At 40.7% G+C, this 19218-nt stretch overlaps 2 protein-coding genes across 3 annotated transcripts; one reads left to right on the top strand and one right to left on the bottom strand.

The window, feature by feature from the left end:
- Nucleotides 1-7843: 7843 nt before the first annotated feature.
- Nucleotides 7844-11448, top strand: LOC112192057. 2 transcript variants are annotated; one of them, XM_024331576.2, is made up of 5 exons: nt 7844-8074; nt 8157-8259; nt 8471-10100; nt 10844-10937; nt 11163-11448. In XM_024331576.2, exons 1-5 carry the CDS (start codon nt 7986-7988, stop codon nt 11197-11199), a joined length of 1953 nt encoding a protein of 650 aa, XP_024187344.1. In that variant the 5' UTR covers nt 7844-7985; the 3' UTR covers nt 11200-11448. The 2 variants fall into 2 exon arrangements, with proteins under 2 accessions (XP_024187344.1, XP_024187343.1); XM_024331575.2 differs by having other exon boundaries at nt 8154-8259.
- A 67-nt stretch (nt 11449-11515) lies between these two features.
- LOC112192056 (proline-rich receptor-like protein kinase PERK3) lies at nt 11516-18214 on the bottom strand. The gene is made up of 8 exons (XM_024331574.2): nt 17896-18214; nt 17047-17439; nt 14818-15189; nt 14304-14513; nt 13091-13468; nt 12684-12927; nt 12398-12545; nt 11516-12172 (listed from the first exon to the last, which is right to left on the bottom strand). Exons 1-8 carry the CDS (start codon nt 17921-17923, stop codon nt 11798-11800), a joined length of 2148 nt encoding a protein of 715 aa, XP_024187342.1. The 5' UTR covers nt 17924-18214; the 3' UTR covers nt 11516-11797.
- Nucleotides 18215-19218: the final 1004 nt, after the last annotated feature.

Genomic DNA, 19218 nt, shown 5'->3' with positions numbered 1-19218 from the left:
CGTGATACATGTTGATGTATACATGTGGATGGCGTCGAGTACGATCGGTTATGATGTATAGAATCGAGAGCGCATATGGTCTTGTTAGCATATGGATTGCATATGCAAAATGTGTGACGTGCGCAAGGAAACGAACGAGGTCCAATGTGACCGGGTTATGCTCGTGAAATGTAAGTTGTATGAGTGTCATGAAGGCAAGCGTTTGTAATTTTGTGAACGATGAATACGCGAGTGCTTGTGTTTGTTTGGTTTCGCTCGTATTAATGGAACGCGAAAAGAATTCAATTTGTTGCAAACGACAAATGGTAGAAGAATTCAATGTTCCATTAATGTGCACTATGTCGAGGAGACGTGAGTGTAAATCTTGGGATTGTCAGGGAGGCGTGAGCATTGGAGCTCGTAAGAGGGAAGCTCGGGAGTGCCGGGAAGGCGTGAGCGGAAGCTCAGGGGTTGCCTGGAAGGCATGAGCAGAAAGCTAGTGAGCGGAAGCTTGGGGGTGCCGGGAAGGCGTGAGCGGAAGCTCAAGGGTTGCCGAGAAGGCATGAGCGGAAAGCTCGTGAGCGGGAAGCTCGAGGGTGCCGGGAAGGCATGAGTGGAAAGCTCGTGGGCGGGAAGCTAGGGGGTGCCGGGAAGGCATGAGCGGAAAACTCGTGAGCGGTAAGCTTGGGGGTGCCCGGAAGGTGTGAGAGGAAAACTCATGAGCAATAAGCTAGGGGGTGCCGGGAAGGCTTGAGCGGAAAACTAGTGAGCGGGAAGCTCGGGGGTGACGGGAAGGCATGAGCGAAAAACTCATGAGCAGAAAGCTCGGGGGTGCCAGGAAGGCATGAGAGGAAAGCTTGTGAGAGGGAAGCTCGGTGGTGTCGAGAAGGCATAAGAGGAAAGCTCGTGAGAGGGAAGCTCAGGGGTGCCAGGAAGGCATGAGCGGAAAGCTCGATGGTTGCCAGGAAGGCATGAGCAGAAGCTCGGGGGTGCCGCGGAGGCATGAGCATTAGAGCTCGTGAGCGAGAAGCTCAGGGATGCCATGAAGGCATGAGCGCGAAGCTCGGGAGTGCCGTGGAGGCATGAGCGTTAGAGCTCGTGAGCGAGAAACTCGGGGATGCTGTGAAGACTTGAGAGCAAAGCTCGGCGGTGCCGCGGAGGCATGAGCGTGAAGCTTGGCTGTGCCGCTGAGGCAAGAACGTGAAAGCTCAGCTGTGCCGCTGAGGCAAGAGGGTGAAAGCTCAGGGGTGATGCCCTGAGGCATTAACGGGTAGCTCAAAGGTGATACCCTGAGGCATGATCGTAACCATTGCTAATTATGTTGGGCTGTATGTCGAGCATAATTAGTGCAAGTCGTCGTCCATCAAGAATTTTGTCGGAGCGAGCACTTATGCCCTTTCAGGTGGGCCCCCTGCTAGGCCCTCCGAGGAGTCCCCACCTCTCATAGCTATAGACCTCCGTATAGTCGAAAAATTGTTTGATGAGGGGAGCTGCGTATGAGCAATAGGTGTTAGGTAGCGAACCTAATCTTTGATACCCAAGCATTGAGGGTTAACCGCCAGATCAATGGCTGCCGTGGGCTGTGTTAACCGGTCCCTTTACTCTTTCCCGGAGGAGAAAAGCTTGATTGCAATGCCGCGTAGCGGTCATTGTCATTATAAGGCGTTGCCTTACCGCTTGGTGGTTGGTCATGAACCATAGACTCGTGGAGCCTTTAGACCTGTTTAGGTCTCCTTCCCATGGGGAGGTTTTGACAAAATATGGTGGCCAAGAGGCTAGACAAAATATTTTACATATAGTGTACATGTAAACCTTGCTAATTGTATGGACAACAAATAAGCATGGCATAGTTTGTCTAAGTAAGCATCACATGTTTATTTAATTGAGTTGCCATTAAATAGAAGCATGGCATAGTTGTATAGCATGTACTTGTAGTAAAGTTGCTAATAACTTTTTGTATTTTTGTAGACATGCTTAAAGATCATGGGGACATGTTAAGGCATGGCGATAGTATGTAAGCTTAGTAGGTGTGCTACTAAAATTGACGCAAGTTGTAAGCATGCTTAAAGTCATGGAAGCATGTAAAAGCATATCAAGTGTGATATATTTGTAGGCATGCTTAAAAGTAGTAAAAGCATGTAAAGGCATGGCAATAGCTTTAATTGCAAGAGCGTAAAAGATAAGATATAGTTACTTATCTTATGCCGAGCGAGTTGGAGTTGGAATTGATGTAAGTACCCAAATCATGTTGGAGTTGTCCAAGCATGATGCTGCATGGGATCGGCAAATGACCACAAATAGTTTGTTTTGGTCCTGAATACCGTGGGCAAGGCACGGGATTGTAACTAATACTGGGATCCTCATGCTCCGCTAGGATTGGAGCTCCACTGGGATTGAAGCTCCGCTAGGATTGAACTTCGCTGGGATTGCAGTTGATGCTTAGATCCTCCTACTCCGCTGGGATCCTCATTCCGGTGGGATTGCAGCTCTGCTGGGTCCTCACTCCGCTAGGATTGTAACTGATTCTCGGATCCTCCTACTCCGCTGGGATTGCAATTGACGCTGCGATCCTCATACTCTACCGAGGGATTGGAGCTCCGCTGGGATTGAACTCCACTGGGATCCTCATTCCGTTGGGATTGCAACTGATGCTGGGATCCTCACTCCGTTAGGATTGAACTTCGCTAAGATTGGAGCTCTGCTGGGATTGCAACTGATGCTGGGATCCTCATACTCCACTGGGATCAAGCTCCGCTGGGGTTGAACTCTGCTAGGATTGGAGCTCCACTAGGATTGCAACTGATGCTGGGATCCTCATGCTCCGCCGGGATCTTCATACTCCTCTGGGATTGAAGCTCCGCTGGGAATGGACTCCACTGGGATTGCAACTGATACTGGGATCCTCATACTCTGCTGGGATTGAACTCCGCTGGGATTGGAGCTCCACTGGGATTAAGCTCCGCTGAGATTGCAACTGATGCTGGGATCCTCATACTCCGCTGGGATTGAAGCTCCACTGGGATTGGACTCCGCTGGGATTACATTTGATGCTCGAATCCTCCTACCCCGCTAGGATTGGAGCTCCACTGGGATTGAACTCCGCTGGGATCCTCATTCCTCTAGGATTGCAACTGATGCTCGGATCCTCCTACTCCTCTGGGATTGCAATTGATGCTGCGATCCTCATACTCCACCGCAGGATTGAGCTCAGCTGGGATTAAACTCCGCTGGGATCCTCATTCCGCTAGGATTGCAGCTGATGTTGGGATCCTCACTCCACTGGGATTGAACTCCGCTAGGATTGGAGCTCCTAGCATGATGTTGTCGTGAGAGGCTAGTGTGCCGCTTGACTTCGGCAGACCACGGAAGGTTGGACACCTAGGTTGCTAAAGTTTTTTTTTTTTTTTTAGTGGCCCAACGTTGACCAACCTTGATTGGTGTTGACTGAGCTCAAGTTTTGAGCGAGTGTTTCGTTGACTTCGTTTTGACTTGAAACCTTGCAACTTTGCAAGTACTGGGAATAAATTTGTGTTTGAATTTTTTGTTACCGCCAAGGATGGATAGCAGTGGATGTAAGGCTTGATTGAGAATACAAGGCAAGGAAGGCCGAGTGCTTCTAGCTCCAATGTTAAAGTTAGAGATCCAAAGGGTCTCTAGTTAGCTTTAGAGAGAGAGAGAGAGAGCGAGGCACACACGAGAAGTATAGTGGTTCGTCTCCGCCTTAGCAAGAGACTACGTCCACTTGAATATTGTACTATGTGTGTTTGGGCCATGCGACCCAAAGGGGATTACAAGAGATGTAATGGGATCAAGTTTATGTGGGAGGAGAGTTCCTTTTATAGGTGAAGGAAGCCATCTTCTTTACATTTTCTTAGATGTGGGATGTAGAAATCACTATTCTAGTCTAAAAAGTATGTTTGTGAAGGCAACTTTGCAAGGCCGGAAAGGTGGCTTCCCGACGACGTATTTGCCACTTCCGAATGCCGTGGCGTAGCTTGAATATAGGGCTATAGGATGCATGTCTCGGTTGGGTCTCACCATAGCTTGTGGGTGTCCCAAAGAGGGTGTTACTTATGCTTGGTGATGTAGCAAAGTAGCTTGCTAGTAGAGGTATCTACACTGAGAATATAGAGCTCTTTGAAAATTACACTGGTGTACATGAGATGTGGGATAGAAACTCCACCATAATTGATTATGTAGTCACGTATGAGTTTGTTGAGTTCGATGATATCGAACCACGCTCCATTGATGAATAAATGCATACGTAGAGAAATTTGGCCTAAATGCGATCCAGGTGGTTAAGTTGGATTCCCTAACGAAGAGAAAGGTTTTCGAGCCAGTGATGCCAACACCTCCTAACATAAAACCTATTGACTAATGGGTCTTCGTTAGAAAGCGTGATGAGAAAAAGAGATTGTAATCTCGCCTTATGGCGCAAGGCTTCTCATAAAATGCCCTGGAATCAACTACGATGAGACATATTCTCTTGTAATGGATGTTATTGCACTTCACTACCTTGTCAGTTTGGTAGTTTCTGAATAACTGAACATGCAGCTTACAAATATGGTCACTACGTATCTCTATAGGGATCTAGATACGGAATATACATGAAGGTTCATGGTGAACTTCATTTACCCAAGCCAAGTGACTCTAGACCACGGAGCCCGTTTACAATGAGGTTGAAACGCTCACTAAAGTGACTACTTGATTGGGAAGGGATATGCTCGCGTGTTTCCATAACAAGTTTCAGATTCTATCGTCGTTCATATTGGACATGATCTTAATTGGAAGCCCTTAAAGAGTTATGGGGAACCGCTGAACACTTGAAATCCGAGTTTGAGATGAAGTATTTTGGGAGAACACGATTATTTCTCAATTTGGAACTTGAGCATCATGTTGATAGATGCTTAGGCATTTTGACAAGGTCAAGCCTTCAAGCACCCCCATGATCGTCTGTAGTCTTGATCCTGAAAAGGATCCTCTTCGTCTAAAGGATGATGATGAAGATGTGCTAGAGGCAGAAATGCCTTACTTAAGTACAATAGGTGCATTATTATACTTAGCTCAATGCACAAGACTAGACATCTCATTTGCAGTGAACTTGTTAGCTAGATATAGCTTTGCGTCAACGCGACGCCATTAGATTGGTGTAAAAGGTATCTTTCGGTACTTGAGATGTACGATTGATATGAGCTTGTTCTATCCCTACAGAGAGATGATGGATCAGACTCATCACAGACCAGGAACGCCACTAATACTGGCCTGCATCCTCTATCCCTATCCTAAAACAACATGTGTTTGGGAAGGTTTTGCTGATGTTGGGTAACTCTCTGACCCAAACAATGGTCATTCCTAAAATGGTTAAGTGTTCACCATGGGTAAAGACCGTGATAACTTGGAGGTCTACCGAACAAACCCTAGTCGCTACTTCTTCAAACAATGCAAAGACTATTGCTCTTCACGAAGTGGTTCGTGAATGTATATGGATTGGATCCACAACTACGCATGTTCGAACAATTGTGGTTTGAAGTCTACCACAGATGAGCCTATGAGCATTTTGGAGAATGTTGCTTGTTTTGAACAAATGAAGCAAGACTACATCAAAAGCGACAACACCAAGCATAATCAGCAACAACAGACTCTCCTCAAGATCAAACTGAACTAGGTTTGATATGAGGACAGTGTGGCAGACTTACTCACTAAGTCATTGCCTAAATTCCACTTTCGAGAAACATGTCGGTAGCATCGTGTACGGAAGTTATCCGAACTCCCATGACCGTAGTCATCAGGGGAAGATGCAGACATTAGGGGGAGATGTCTACATGTATGGTCTCGAAACGTGAAGGGTGTGTTGTGCTCTTTTTCCCCTTCGACTGAGGTTATTTTTGTCCCACTGGGTTTTTGTTAGTCGGCAAGGTTTTTAATGAGGCAACTAGAGGAGCACCACGTTTGGGCGACAAAAGGGAGAGTGTTCAAGTAAATCCAGACACATCCAGAATATGTGTCTGGTCCAAACTCTAGGTTACTTAACCTAGTTGTAATAGAGTTTTGAATTAGAGATATTCTTGGAGATATTCATAGATATCAGATTAATTGTACGATTATCTTTTCTTGTACAATTCTGATTCTATGTCTTGTAATCCTCTATATAAAGAGGCCCCTATTATCAATGAAAGTACGACTCAATTTTCTCCCAATTTCAGTTTTCCTTAAACACGTAAGTATTTTTGCCAAATTATACGTGTCCCTTTTTTTACTAACTATGAGAGCTATATAATGCAACCTACCTCTACTAAATCCAGACACATCCAGAATATGTGTCTGGTCCAAACTCTAGGTTACTTAACCTAGTTGTAATAGAGTTTTGAATTAGAGATATTCTTGGAGATATTCATAGATATCCGATTAATTGTACGATTATCTTTTCTTGTACAATTCTGATTCTATGTCTTGTAATCCTCTATATAAAGAGGCCCCTATTATCAATGAAAGTACAACTCAATTTTCTCCCAATTTCAGTTTTCCTTAAACACGTAAGTATTTTTGCCAAATTATACGTGTCCCCTTTTTTACTAACTATGAGAGCTATATAATGCAACCTACCTCTACTCCTCTAGTGAAGTTATCAATGAATATAAATCTTACTTGATTTATTTCCTTTTTTTTTTTTATCGAAATAGGTTAGCCCTTTCTTTAGATTCAACAAGCAGTACAAAAACGAAACACCCCTTTGGGGTCGACAGAAAGAATCGTTCCTCAGAACCTTCTAAAATCCCTATTCTAGAAGATTAAAGATCCCGAAAATCCCCAGTACACCTACCTTTTAGAAAATCCATGCACCTTTATTTTAACAAAAACCAAGAAACCTCAAAGCAGACATAAAATGGAACCAACTAAGGCTCTGGTTTTTGCAACCCAAATAAGAATTAAATTAAACTATCAGTAGAAGGTGACATAACACCTTCCACTTTACTCTCTTCAGTAGCAGACTCCACCATCTGCACAGCCTCGCCCTCCACCTTGAAAAGAGGAATCATGACCAACAATAAAATAAACACAATGCCCTTTTGCTGATGGGCTGAGAACCACTGAGCCCACCAACACAAAACAAAACAGCCCATAAGGAACCCTAACCTAAAGAAGCAAGCCCACTTGGAGGCCCAAGCCACCAGCCTCCGTCCAGCCGCCAGAGAAGAGTTTACCGCTGTCGCCAACTCAAACCGCTCCACCAGAATCCGGGATCTAGAACGCCTTGATCCTGGATGACACCTTCATCAAGGTATCAATTTCCTCCCCCTCAACCGCATCTACTTCCCAAGGAGGAGTCCGTTGCAAGCAATGAAGAAATCAGTCCCTAGTTCGGGACGAACCCGATCAGAGACGCACAGCACAACCAGAAAAATCACCAAGCTTAGATCGAACCCCCGGTCTCTACCATAGCCTTCCCTAACACTGATCATTGGATAGAAAGCGAATCCACCATCACTGCCAATTGGAAATCCTCCATGCCAGATTCGGTCAACCAGAACCCCATCCCCACCAACATCAGCAAAAACGCCTCCTCCACCCGAATAGAGAGGCAGACAAATGATTTTATCACCGCCGATATATGAAAAAAGAAGCAGGCGAGAAGTTTTGTCGCCGTAGAGAGGAACTGTCGATAGTCTTCTTGAGAGAGAGAGTTAGAGACATTTTTTTTTCCGAGCATGGGCAATTTATTTATACTTCTTTTCAAAATATGTTCCCACTTTCTTTACTTGATTTATTTCCTTTAATTTAGTTATTCCGACCCCTTTATGGATTCTCATCCCAACAATTAAGGTCCCTAAAATTAGGGTGACGAGTCATTTCCCTGAAAAAAAAAAAAACACTAAAAATTTGGTATCGACGTCACAAGTTTCAAGTTTACTAGGTGAACGGGTTGAAGGAGTAGTTGGCGTCAGAAGTTGGCTTCTAAAACCTTATCATCGGCTTCTAAAACCCTCTGGTTTGATTCGCAGCTTAGGATGGAAAACGTTGTGTTCTACCAAACGGATTGCGAGACCCTTTGGTCTCAGATTAAATGCAAAGAGAAGCAGATTCAACTCAAACGGAGGTCAGTGAGAGTTTGATCCCCTTTTGTTGTTTCTTTCTGGGTGTTGAACCCGTCAACCAATTGAAATCAATCCGTGCAGCAGGTGGTTGTTGGGTCTTCCTCTTTCTGAATCTGAGCACAACCTGTTTCAAAGTCCTGACCTTGAACGAGATTCATTGCCGGAATCTTTGCTCAGGGAAGATGATGTAAGCCCATTCCCTTGAAACCCATTTCAACATTCCATTCTTCGTCTTCATGCTTTAATGCCCTCTATCTCTCTTACCTTTTGCTAGTTAAGGTTATAGTACTTCTACCTTAGTCGTGTTCTGAGTTTCTTCTGCCTTGCTTTTGTTGTTATTCCTATACTGTGTTTGATTTGCACCTTTTGCATATCTCTGCCTATCATGAGTTCTGCAGCTGTTCTATGAGACTGCAAAGTCTTCTGTTCAAGCAGCCTTTGGAGCATGCAATGTTGAAGCAGGGAAGCAAGATAATATTCTAATGCTCGACAGAAGAAGTATATCCACAGCCTTGTCATCGCCATGTCTTGATGATTTGACTACTAAGGGGCTTCACCTTATAGCTACCACACTTGCAGCAGGTTCAGTCAAGTTTGAGAACACTCGTTGCGAGATGAAGAAGTTTATCAGAGAATCTCTGCAAAAAAAATTTAGAAGCCAAAATAATCATGACGATGAGTTGGGCATTTTTAAGCAACTATCTCAACATCTTAGTGACCCACAAAATTTCCGAGATAAGGTTGTTACAGTTCTTTCCAGATCACAGTCTCAACGTCTTGCTGTTAGAAAGGTACTGGATGGACTTGAGGGCTTGCCTTCTGAGACCCTATTTGCAATGAGCAGAAAGCTTAAAGGAGTACAACATTTACCTCAGTTACATCAAAAGAAAAATACATTGTACAAAAAGACTTTGATTGATCAATTGCGGAAAACTTGTGACACGATGCTTTCCGAACTTGGTACAGGAGATGAACTGCAGGAATCACTAGCCAAAGCCATGGCAGTAGCAGGCCTATCAGTGAAGTTACAACCAGGTCTCCATAATTCGACTGTAACAGAATTTCGCCGATTTTCAAAAGAGGTGAAGTTACATCCAGGTCTCCATAATTCGACTGTAACAGAATTTCGCCGATTTTCACAAGAGATGAAGATACTGCAGGATGATATTGCAAGGGCTATTTGGCTAGTTGAAAAAAAGGTTAGCTTGCTAGAGCTCGAAAAGTTGAAGACTATATTAGGCCGAGATGCTGAAGTATCAAACAGGAGCTTACGATATGCAATTAAGAAAATGCTAACTGAATATCTCTTCGAGTGTGGTGATATGGATACAATTCCGAAGTCATTATTGGAAGCTCTTGATATTATCAACATGTCACGAAACAAGCTGCATAGACTCTTCTTAAAGGATGAAATTGAAGAAGAGGTGGAATGTATATTGAATGTGAGTGCTCAGGCAAAGCAGATTGTATGGGATATGTTCCCTGACCATGAGTTAGATCTAGACTTTGCTGAGGCATATGTTGAGGAAATGGAGGATGAAGATGATGATGATGATGACGATGACGAGGATGATGGTGATGATAGGTCTAGCAATGATGATAACAACCATAATCATGGTTCGCCACAGGAACAAGGAATATCTGGAAGTGACAGATCTCACTCTGATGATTCACATTATGAGGATGAAAGCACTGGGGAAACAATGTTCTCCAATCAAGGAACTTCTCATGATTTCAATGGTATTAGACGAGGGTTTCCTGGGACTTCTACTGAGAGACATGAACCTGAACATGACACTGGAATGGATACAGATGACCCTTTGCATGTCGAGCCAGATGATGTGCATAAACAAACCACTTGTAACCAATACCTTGCAATTCAAGAAGTGTCTGATAAGACAAGCATGATAGCCCATGATCTTGTTGGTCATATGTTGGAGGAGTTTGCACAGAAAGATGGCTTGGATTTGGACTGGGATGATACATTATATCTGAAAGGTGATTGTGCAACTCGAGAAGATTCAGGAGGTATTTGGACTATCTTGTTCTTGTTCTTGTTCTTGTTCTTTTTTCTTTTCCTTATTTCCTTCAAATGAACCTTCATAAATTTGAAAGCCATCATTAGGAAACAATTTTTCTTTTATTGCTTCCTTACTATCTAAAGTTCTTTGATTTTTTTTTTCTTTTCAGTCTAAACTTTAAAATCTCCTTTAATCTATGCGGAATGTCATCATCAAATTATTTATTAGTTCCATTTTGCTAGCTAGTTCAGGGGACACTTTTGTCTCCTGCATTGCACCTTTCTCTTTTGTAAAAGAAAGTATGTTTCTTTTATAAAAACCATGATGTTAGTTCCGCTAACTGAGTTCACTTGATGGAGTTTTGTATGAATGATTTTAGGCTGTCACTGCTTGTGCTTTCTTGTCTGATGTAAATCATAATTTCTTAGGCAGTCTGAACTGGTATTGAATGCTGCCAATTAATGTAGGGATGGAAAAAATTGCAAATAAATTGTTTGACTAAATTTCACCTAGTAATTAGTATCTAATCGAATTGATTTCGCATTGTTCTCTGCATGCAAGTAGCTGATGTCAGCCAAATAAATATTGATGTTCCTGACATGTATAAAATCTTACTTGCATTTTTAGCCTTCTCTGTTAGTTTTCTTGCATTTTTAGCCTTCTCTCTTAGTTTTCCTGTTTTCTTATTTTGTTTTCTGTGGTGCCTTTTTATCTGAAGTGACTTTCATGTTTCATTCTCACCCATCTCAGTGGTAGAAGAAAGGCAGACATTGTCTCAGGAGAACAGAGGCGGTTCTGTAATTGTTAGTGTAATTGAGGATCTAATACCTTCATTTCCAAAGAGGTATGCTTCCCTTCTCCGGATGCTCCAAACTCTCTCTTTTACTTTTCTTTTCCTTTTTTTTTTCTTCTTTTACAGTGCCATTTATCAGGAGAAGAAATTAATAATTAAATAGTATTTAGTTAGAGAGATCCCGGGTTTGTAAGAAGGATGATATGTAGTACTTTGAACAAAAAGTTTGTTAAAAATAGTTGAAATTTAATAGCATAGCTATTCTTGTATATGCAGTGGAATCGAAGCATTAAGGAACTTGGTGGGCAAATAACAGTATCAGGCAACGTTCATGCTTCTTACTGTGTTTCTCTTTCCTGTGATTGGAACCAGGGTCTTTTACAAGATGAGTGGAACTACTACGTGAATTACTCATTGAGTCTTAGGAAATGTGAATCTTGTCCGCACAGGAAACCATACTTCGATGTAATTGCTTCACTAAATGCCTTTCTTTTTCAAATGCATTATGCTTCCCAAACATGTGGATTTGGAAGTCAGTAATACAGCGGCTGTTATTACCTCACTTACGATTACAGTGGTCTAACCATTATTTCTTATTCCAATTGAAAGCCAACATACATGTAAATAGATACGAAACATTAACCCCAATTTCATAAAATAAGCTTACAAGTTATGTACAAAATTTCATCCCAACATGTGACAAACCATTGCCTTCGGAAAAACTTAGACAATGGTTTCCCCACACAATGGACTACAAAAGGACACCCGTTCCTCCCTTCGTCAAGAATCACAATTACAAAACCTATACATTACTCCAAGAATGAATCTCTATATCCCCTTCACGAGGGGACTGCTCCTAAACTGCTATACCAAACAGTCGAGTGTGTTCTGAACATAACGTAGACTTGTATTCATCGTCCTTCATGAAGATCTTCAGAAAAAAATGCTGTCCGGGAGATGTTGTCATTATCAAACGCACTTAGACCAGAGTATGGACCAGAAGAGAACATCGAGGATGATACATCAGACTCAAAGGTAGTTGATGACCTATGATTGGGTCTGGCGGTGGAAGAGGTTAACGCAGAATCCTGATATTCAGTGATCCTTTGAACCATCTTCAGTGACTGTACCACTTCACCCATTGTGGGGCGTTGGCTTGCCTCAGGAGCAACACAAGCTGCTGCAATGGTGCAAACTCTTACAAAATCTTCCATTGGGTACTTTGCTCCAAGACTAGGATCAGCAAGCTCTTCCAGCCGATCCTTGTCTCTAAGAATTGGCCTTGCCTGAAAGAAACAAAATCCACTTGTCTCAGTTTCCCATCCGAGATAATAAAAGAAAAATACGAAATGAACATCACTTTGTGCTTCTAAAGTACAAACAAACATTTCAGTGATTTTTTCCTTTCCCTTTACTTTTCCGTAAAGAATATGAGCTTTCACCTTTGTCCCTTAACATCATGAACACTTAGAAACAGATAAATGAGGGGTTGATTTATAAATAATACTAACCCAAGTGACAAGATTCTCCTGCCCAGATGGCTGCGACATATCTACAGGCCTTCTTCCAGTAAGTAATTCGAGAAGGACGACCCCATAGCTGTAAACATCACTTTTAACTAGTAGGTGTCCAGTCATGGCGTACTCTGGAGCAACATACCTGTACATAAAAATTAAAAAAAAAAAACATATATAGTGCCATTTGAAATAGTAGAAATAACAAGCTAGGGAGGGAGAGAGGGAGGGGAGAGAGGAGGAGAGGCGGGAGGGGGGTGTGTATTGTGAATTAAAGACCTACCCAAATGTCCCCATCACCCGAGTAGAAAGGTAATTTGCTCTGCCTTCAGGTGCCTGTTTAGCCAGGCCAAAATCAGCAACTTTGGCATGAAAATCATTCTCCAGCAATATATTGGATGCTTTAAAATCTCTGTGAATAACACAAGGTTGTGAGTCCTCGTGCAGGTAAGCAAGTCCTCTGGCAGCATCAAGTGCAATCTTCATTCTGGTGTCCCAATCCAAACGACAATTCACTCCCAGGGGACCTGTGGGAGAGATATTACAGTTAGCAATGCTTAAAATATATATATATATATATATATATATATATATGAAGCTATAGAATGTTCTCTTTGTGTTGTCATCTTAGCCTACATTGATTTGATTTTAAATCTCTACACTGGAAGAGCATGTGATTCAAACAATTACCATGGAGCCAAGCCTCCAAGCTTCCATTTGGCACAAGCTCATAGCAAAGTAAGTTTTGTGAGGAGTCACGACTGCTATAGTAACCGATAAGCTTCACAAGATTACGATGATGCAGCCTGCTAAGCATCTCAACCTCCACCAAGAACTCCTTGTCACCCTGTTGCCCTCCATTAGTAAGTCTTTTAATTGCTACAGCTGTACCATCACTTAAAACACCCTTGAAAACCCTGCCAAACCCACCCTCTCCAAGTATACTTGCAGATTCAAAGTTGTTCGTTGCTTGTTTAAGTTCTTCATATGCCAGAAACCGAGTGCTGCTAGGGTGGGGTAGAGATCCTACTGGTAGAACTGTGTCAACAGTCCTCTGTTTCTCTGGTGCTGAAAAATAATTAAACAATGTATCAAAGAGAACATGAAACAAACGACTCGAAAAAATTTCATGAAAGTAAACCTCTAATCACCATGCAGAAGAGCCATATACAAAACTCCGTTACTTTTTTCATCAAATGTCTTGTAATTTGTTCGTCTGCTAATTATTTTCTGGTATTTAAATATTTTTGTTAACCGAAAGCAGGACAAATCCCAAACAACAAGATACAACAAGTAACTCAACCAACAGCAAGAGCTAGAAACATCTTACAACTAGAAAAACAACCTAGAACAAGAGCTAGAAAAACCCCAACTGCAAGGATAACAACAGAAAAAATAATAATAAGAAACTCAACCAAGAGATATATTCGTATATCCCACTTAGCAGCAATAACACTATTAGCAGCTCAGGTCTTCAAGCCAAAAGAATAAAGAATGCTCTTAACAGTATCAAAAATCAACTTTAGAGTGACAATAGAAGAGCAAGATTGCCTCTTAAAAATTCTCAATTCCTCTCTTCCATATATAATATTCAAATCATTGAATATGCAATGCAACTAATTATAACTACGTCCATAAATTATACACACATACAACATCATTTGTTTATACTGGCGAGGCATTTTTTTACATTAAAACTTTACTGTTTAAGTTGCAGTAACTTATTATTGCAGGACTACGATATTTTCGTGACTGCAAAGTCTAGAAGTGAAATTAAAAGTTGGTTGGTATAATAATTCCTAGCAGTAGTCAGTTATGGTTTGGGTCAGAATAGTATATATAGATTGCAGCCAACAAAGATAGAACACAAAAACACGTACAAATCTGTAATTGAAAAAAGTACCTGTTTCTGCAGGAGATGCTTTAATCTTCTCTTTACGGAATATGCATAAACAAAGTATAAGCACAGATATAATGGCAAGGAACAGTATGCCAGCACCAATACCAATAATATGAATCCAATTTGAATGTTTCCCTTTATTTGAAGCACTTGTGGATGTAAGAGCTGGTGATGGTTTTGGTGGGGTTTCCAATGGTGATGTCGCAACAGGAGCTTTAAGGAAAAAAAAAATAACAGAAGAAAAAAGGATGTTAATATCCATACAGCATGGTTAACTTCCCGTCACAGCTTAAACAATATATATACAGTAGAAGCAAACACACCGCTACCTCAATGTTGAGATTAATTATATCTAAGACTATCAAACCAGTTAAAGTTAAATCTACAATCAAAACAAAAAAGTTGTCTCATGACTACCGCTTTCACCATATAATTTTCCACTTTCCCACCATATCGCAAACATGTAAATACCAGAAGACTCAGGGAATAAAAGATGTAAGGGTCAAGACATAATTACCTTGAGAAGGAGGTGGAGGCTTAAACCAAGTGATATTGAGGAGTTTGTAATTACCCACTAATGAAGGGTCTAAATTAACCTTGTGCATGACAAGAGAAGAGTTTATTGCAGATGCATCACTGGCAGAGAAACTGACCCCTGAATGTGGAGTAATATCCATTGAAATATTTAATCTTGCATAGTTGAGTACATAAAAGTTAATCAGCTCTATTTGAGAAACTTCCAGACCAAGCTGCTTAGCAAAGTCGTCAAGAAAGAGCTTCCAATTAGGATTTGTTGAAACATTTAACAGGAGAATGTCAAGCTTTATGGGATAAACACAATTGCAACCCCGACTTCCTCGTCTCAGTACCATATTCTGTTTGCAACAGTCTGAAATAAAAAGAAAAACACCCTTGTCAGCATCAAAGTTAGCCAATTACATTGCATCTGGTTGCTGATATCATAAACATTCCCATGAAATGTAGTAGAAAGTCTAGGGCATCATCACATGTAAAGAGCGTTATTATATGCATACACTCTTGTAAAATAGAAGGAAAAGACGCAATGAACGATGGTCAAGAAGTCCATAAAAATATATTTAAAAAACAATAAACAAAAACAAAAATGCCTAAATCACATCAGTCAAGGCCAGGAATACCCCGAAATGCTTCGACAAAGAGGCCCAAAGTAAGGCTAGATAGTTCACTCTTCCAGATAGAAAGCACCTCCTAGATCCTGCTGTGAAAGAGTCATTTGCTCTTTTCTATCCAAACAGTCCCAAACAGAAACCACATCCACCATACTCCATCCTAAAGGATGCACTGAAAGATGGATGAGAAGTTTATCAAGAAACAACAAAATCCAATGAGTGATTAGAATAATTACATCAACTCAAGATTCCCAACCAAACATGTGTTGCACCAGAAGTGCTACAGAAACAGTGCAGAGACCCAATAATTGTTTTCTCCTTGTTATCCAAATTGTCCCAAATAGTGTAAATGCATCCTCCATCCAGCTCTAAACACATTCTTAGAGGTCAAAGCTTCACATCTTCAAAGTGTAACAGCCTTGTTTTGCCCCATATAAGTCCTCAGTCTACACAAGGTGACAGGTTTTGTCCAAACCTCCAACATATTGCAACAATCTGCTCCAAATTGTACATGCCGGGATATATATAGATATAGGATGACCACATAGATATGGGATGACAGTTTTCAAGTACTTAAAATGGACTACTTGCGGAATCCACTACCAATGTGCTCCAATAATTTGATCATTCTTTTAAGTTCTTATTCATGAATCATCCTCACAAAAGATTGACTTAACTGTATAAAAACAAACACAAAGAATGTTTATAATAAACACTAGAATGATCATAATCAAATGTCTGAAAGGTTTCTTTTCAGGATGATATTTTGTTGGAGTGATCATTGATAGGAGACCTAAACAATTGAAAGTTCATATGATTGGACTATATAACAGGGTAGGTTATCAGCCCAATATTGTGGTCCCTTTTTTTCTTTTTTTCTTTTTCTTTTCTTCTGAGAAGGACCAAGTGTATGTAACCTCTGGGACTGATTAATGATGGCAGTTTTATTTGGGTTCTGATGGAGCGTAACATAAGAAATTTTGAGAATATAGCAGGATGGGAGTAGAAGATCTAGTCTATGGGATTAGGTGTGGTTCTGGTCCGCTCTATGGACCTCAGTTACTACTTCCTTTAGGGACCATTCCCTTTTTTCTACTATGCTGAACTTGTTAGCTGTAGTGCATGAGGCTTGTTTGGCTGTGTTTTTGGGGTGTACTCTTTGCTAGTCTCTCAAAGACTAGGTTCTTTTATTAATCTGTGGATTCCATATCCACCTTCTGTAATGAAAAAAATAAAAATAAAATAAGCCTCTTTTTTCTTGAAAAACAAAACCAAAAAAATGATAATCTTATTCTATAAAAGTTCCCATAAAAGTATTTGAGGAATGTTTCTAATAACAATTTTTGTTCTTGCATATCTCCACTGTATATCCAAATTAAGCCTGTGGATATATATAATTCCGAACTGATTCCATACACAGCATCTATCTAAATAGGTTAATATATAGTTATACATATATAAAAGGAATAAAGGATCAGAGATAAGAATATTAATGATTATTCATCTTCTTTCATTGCAAAGTATTCATCCGAGATGGTTCAATTCATAAAACAAGAAAAGGGCGAAAAAATAAGAACAGAATCAAAAGTGTAACTTACTGGAACTGGATGGAGAGATTGGTGGCTTATCTAAACCAGGAGGAATTGAACCAGCAATAGACTGAGGAGCAATACTCTTAAAGCCAGCAAGAGGAGGTGCTAAGCCACTGCTCTTTGGTGGCTTTGACAATTGAGAAGTTGTCGGTGGATTAGCAGCAGTTATCAAGGGGCCATTTAGAGGAGCAGGTGAAAATGCCATGGGAGCACCACGCGGCACGAAATGTTGCAACCTGGCTGGCAAAGGAAGATTTGGCATAGGAGGTGCTGCCAAAGGTGCACTTGTCGAAGATACTGAGGGCGCTTTGTGTAAATCATAGGGTACATTGGCATGAGCGACAGATATCACACAACAAAGCAAAAGCAACTGTTTCATCAGCACCTTGTTCAGTAGCCCTGCATTTTTCAAAATCCAAAGCAGTGAGTTTAGTCTAAATTAGTAGATCCTAACGACCAACCTAGCACATGCTCAACAACAATCTCAACCATTTAACCCAACAATCCTATGTCCATTTTCTTCGGATTGTGTTTTTTTTTATTCTAATCTTCCTCTTCATTTGAATTAAATCTTAAGCAGAACCCATCGTTTGAGAATATTCACCCCAAGTTATTCCGGCATTCATCGTTCAATTTCATATAGCAAATCACAGAAATCTAGCCCAGAAAAAAAAAAGAAGAAGAAAGGGATCTAGTATAACATGTCAAAACAAATCCTCGCATTTCAGCCGACAACAACAAAAACAACACATTTTGTGGTTTTGGGTATTCGCAAATTTCGGCCTAACAATCAACTAAATCATATATGAAATGAAAGAGGTAAAAAGGACAAAAGAGGGAGAGAGAGAGAGAGACCTGGAGGATTGAACTGGATCTGCTCCATTTTCTTCTGCTTTCGACTAGAGCTCTGATTGAATGCCCAAAACCCAATTCACCATCACCACCACCATCATCATCTCAAAATTGAAAAGCAATGGGTTTCCTTCACCTCTACGTCGTCTTTTCACTTCGCTTTTTATGAGGCCGACACACTCTGAGCCTGACTTGAGCTCTGAGACCCCTTTCTTTCTTTGCTTCCTTGTTTTGAGGGGGGGGGTGTGTGCTATTGCTAGCTGCAACCACTAACTAACTTAACTCTCTTTTTGCTCAGCGAACCTTCTTTTTTGGACACTGCTCCCCACTTTTCAGATTCAACACATTTTCTCCAACATTAGCCATCAACTTTCACACTTAACTACCACTTTGCCATTTCTTTCTGGGATTCAAATTTGTAGCACTAACGCTCCGGTTAGTTTTATAATAAGAAAAGAAATCACTACCCGCGATATTACACGTTTGCTTGATTAGAACAGATATAAGAGAATGATGGGCGTCAGAACAAATGTGAGTCTCACATCAACGTCAGAAATCGATATTATCAATTTTTTTTTTTTGAAAAGAAGATGACCTACTCAGTTGATTATTTACTATTATGCTCAATTGTGGGATGTCAATCCCAACGGTAAAGAAGTAATTAAACTCATTCAAACTACTTTATTATTTTCTAGCGTTAGATTCAAATATGTTGGCAGCTAAGCACGAATTGCGTAGATAATCAACTAATTAATTAAGTGAACATAACCGCTCCTCTTTATTATTACATTATATTGTTCGCATAGTCAATTGACTATATTGTTTGCCGTGTACAACTACCACTGGTGAAAGGAAAAAACAAAGTAACAAAATTGCTGCTTTTGAAAAATGACGGGAAAAAGCCTTTCGTAATGATTAGGGCAGTTGAAATACATGGATGGTACAGCTACCGAATAAGAATTAAGAATTGTATAATATATTTCAGATATGCATTTGATTATTTAATATGATGTGATACCCAAATAGCCCTATTTACCCCTGTATGTGCTTCCATTGGTACATGTGGCATGATGGTACTACCGAAAATGAAGTCATAGAAGCGTTGGTTTTTTTTTATTTTTTTTGTTGGGAAGGGGTCTAGAAAATCTTTGATGCCGTCTTCGGTTTACTCTACTCGATTATGAGGTTTCTTTTTTGAAATAGAAGTTAATTTCATTAGATCAACAGTCAATAAACTAGAGTCTACCATAACTTACATAAGCAAAATTCAGCAAGAAAATCCGAACTAAACTATCTAAGCTAGAGCAGATCATTAAAATCTCTAGG

This window comes from Rosa chinensis, chromosome 3, assembly GCF_002994745.2.
Source record: "Rosa chinensis cultivar Old Blush chromosome 3, RchiOBHm-V2, whole genome shotgun sequence".
NCBI lineage: Eukaryota > Viridiplantae > Streptophyta > Magnoliopsida > Rosales > Rosaceae > Rosa > Rosa chinensis.
Note: the sequence above shows the minus strand (reverse complement) of the source record. Positions and strands in the feature narration are given on the sequence as shown.